Source organism: Merops nubicus, unplaced genomic scaffold, assembly GCF_000691845.1.
Source record: "Merops nubicus isolate BGI_N331 unplaced genomic scaffold, ASM69184v1 scaffold31888, whole genome shotgun sequence".
NCBI lineage: Eukaryota > Metazoa > Chordata > Aves > Coraciiformes > Meropidae > Merops > Merops nubicus.
This window is the reverse complement of record NW_008625626.1, coordinates 4,054-4,777: the sequence shown is the minus strand read 5'-3', so window position 1 is coordinate 4,777 and position 724 is coordinate 4,054. Positions and strand designations below refer to the sequence as shown.

Below are 724 nucleotides of genomic sequence, written 5' to 3'. Positions count from 1 at the left end.
CCCCCCAGCCGGTGGGCTCTGCCAGTTTTAAATCCAGGGTGTGCCACCGTGGGCAGGGGTCGTGCCAGTGTGCCCTGGTAGCAGACTGCCGGATTCCTGGAGGTCTGAAGTCTTCAAGCCAGCACAATATAAGCTAGTTACAGGGAAGCAAAGCATCTTTCCTGTTTTGTCTCATTCTTCCCCCTCCTGTTTGCATTGCAGCTGGTCTGAAGGCCGGGGCTCTCGGCTGTGGCGGATTTTCTGCTTTCTCCGCGGCCATCGATTACTACCTGCGGTGACGGGGAGCCCGGGCAGCAGGTTCCCTCTGTCCAGCACTTTTTTTTCTGCCAGCCTTACCTTCCCCTGCCTCTGGGGTCCTGCTCAGCACGAGCTGGGGGTGCCGGCAGCCTGGCACGGGGCCTGGCACGGCGCTGCGGGCAGGCTGCTGGGAGGACGCGAGGACGGGGCTGGGCACAGCCAGCAGCATCTCCCGGACAGATCAGCTGCCTGACAGTTTCCAGGAGACGAGCCTGGACTCTTGGCTTCTTCGATCCTTTGGGTCTGATTTTGATTAAGTGTGTTGCCAGCATTAAAAGAGGCAGGAGGACAATCTTCCAACAGACACGCAGTGATTTAGGTTACCGTGTGTTGGAACGTGCCGCAGGCGTTTCACAGTTGTCAGTTTGCAGCTTGCTAATCTGTTGGGGAGAGGTAAGATCCTGTGGAGAAATAAGTTTGTTCCAGG

At 57.6% G+C, this 724-nt stretch overlaps 1 protein-coding gene across 1 annotated transcript in view; it reads left to right on the top strand.

The window, feature by feature from the left end:
• The window catches only part of TIMM22 (translocase of inner mitochondrial membrane 22 homolog (yeast)), a gene marked incomplete at its 5' end in the record, with an annotated part of 2,398 nt that extends 2,120 nt beyond the window's left edge, over positions 1–278 (top strand). The window contains one exon of the mRNA XM_008945747.1: positions 202–278. Coding sequence (XP_008943995.1) covers positions 202–278 — 77 coding nt within the window. The remainder of the gene's footprint in view (positions 1–201) is intronic.
• Between the last annotated feature and the right edge of the window lie 446 nt (positions 279–724).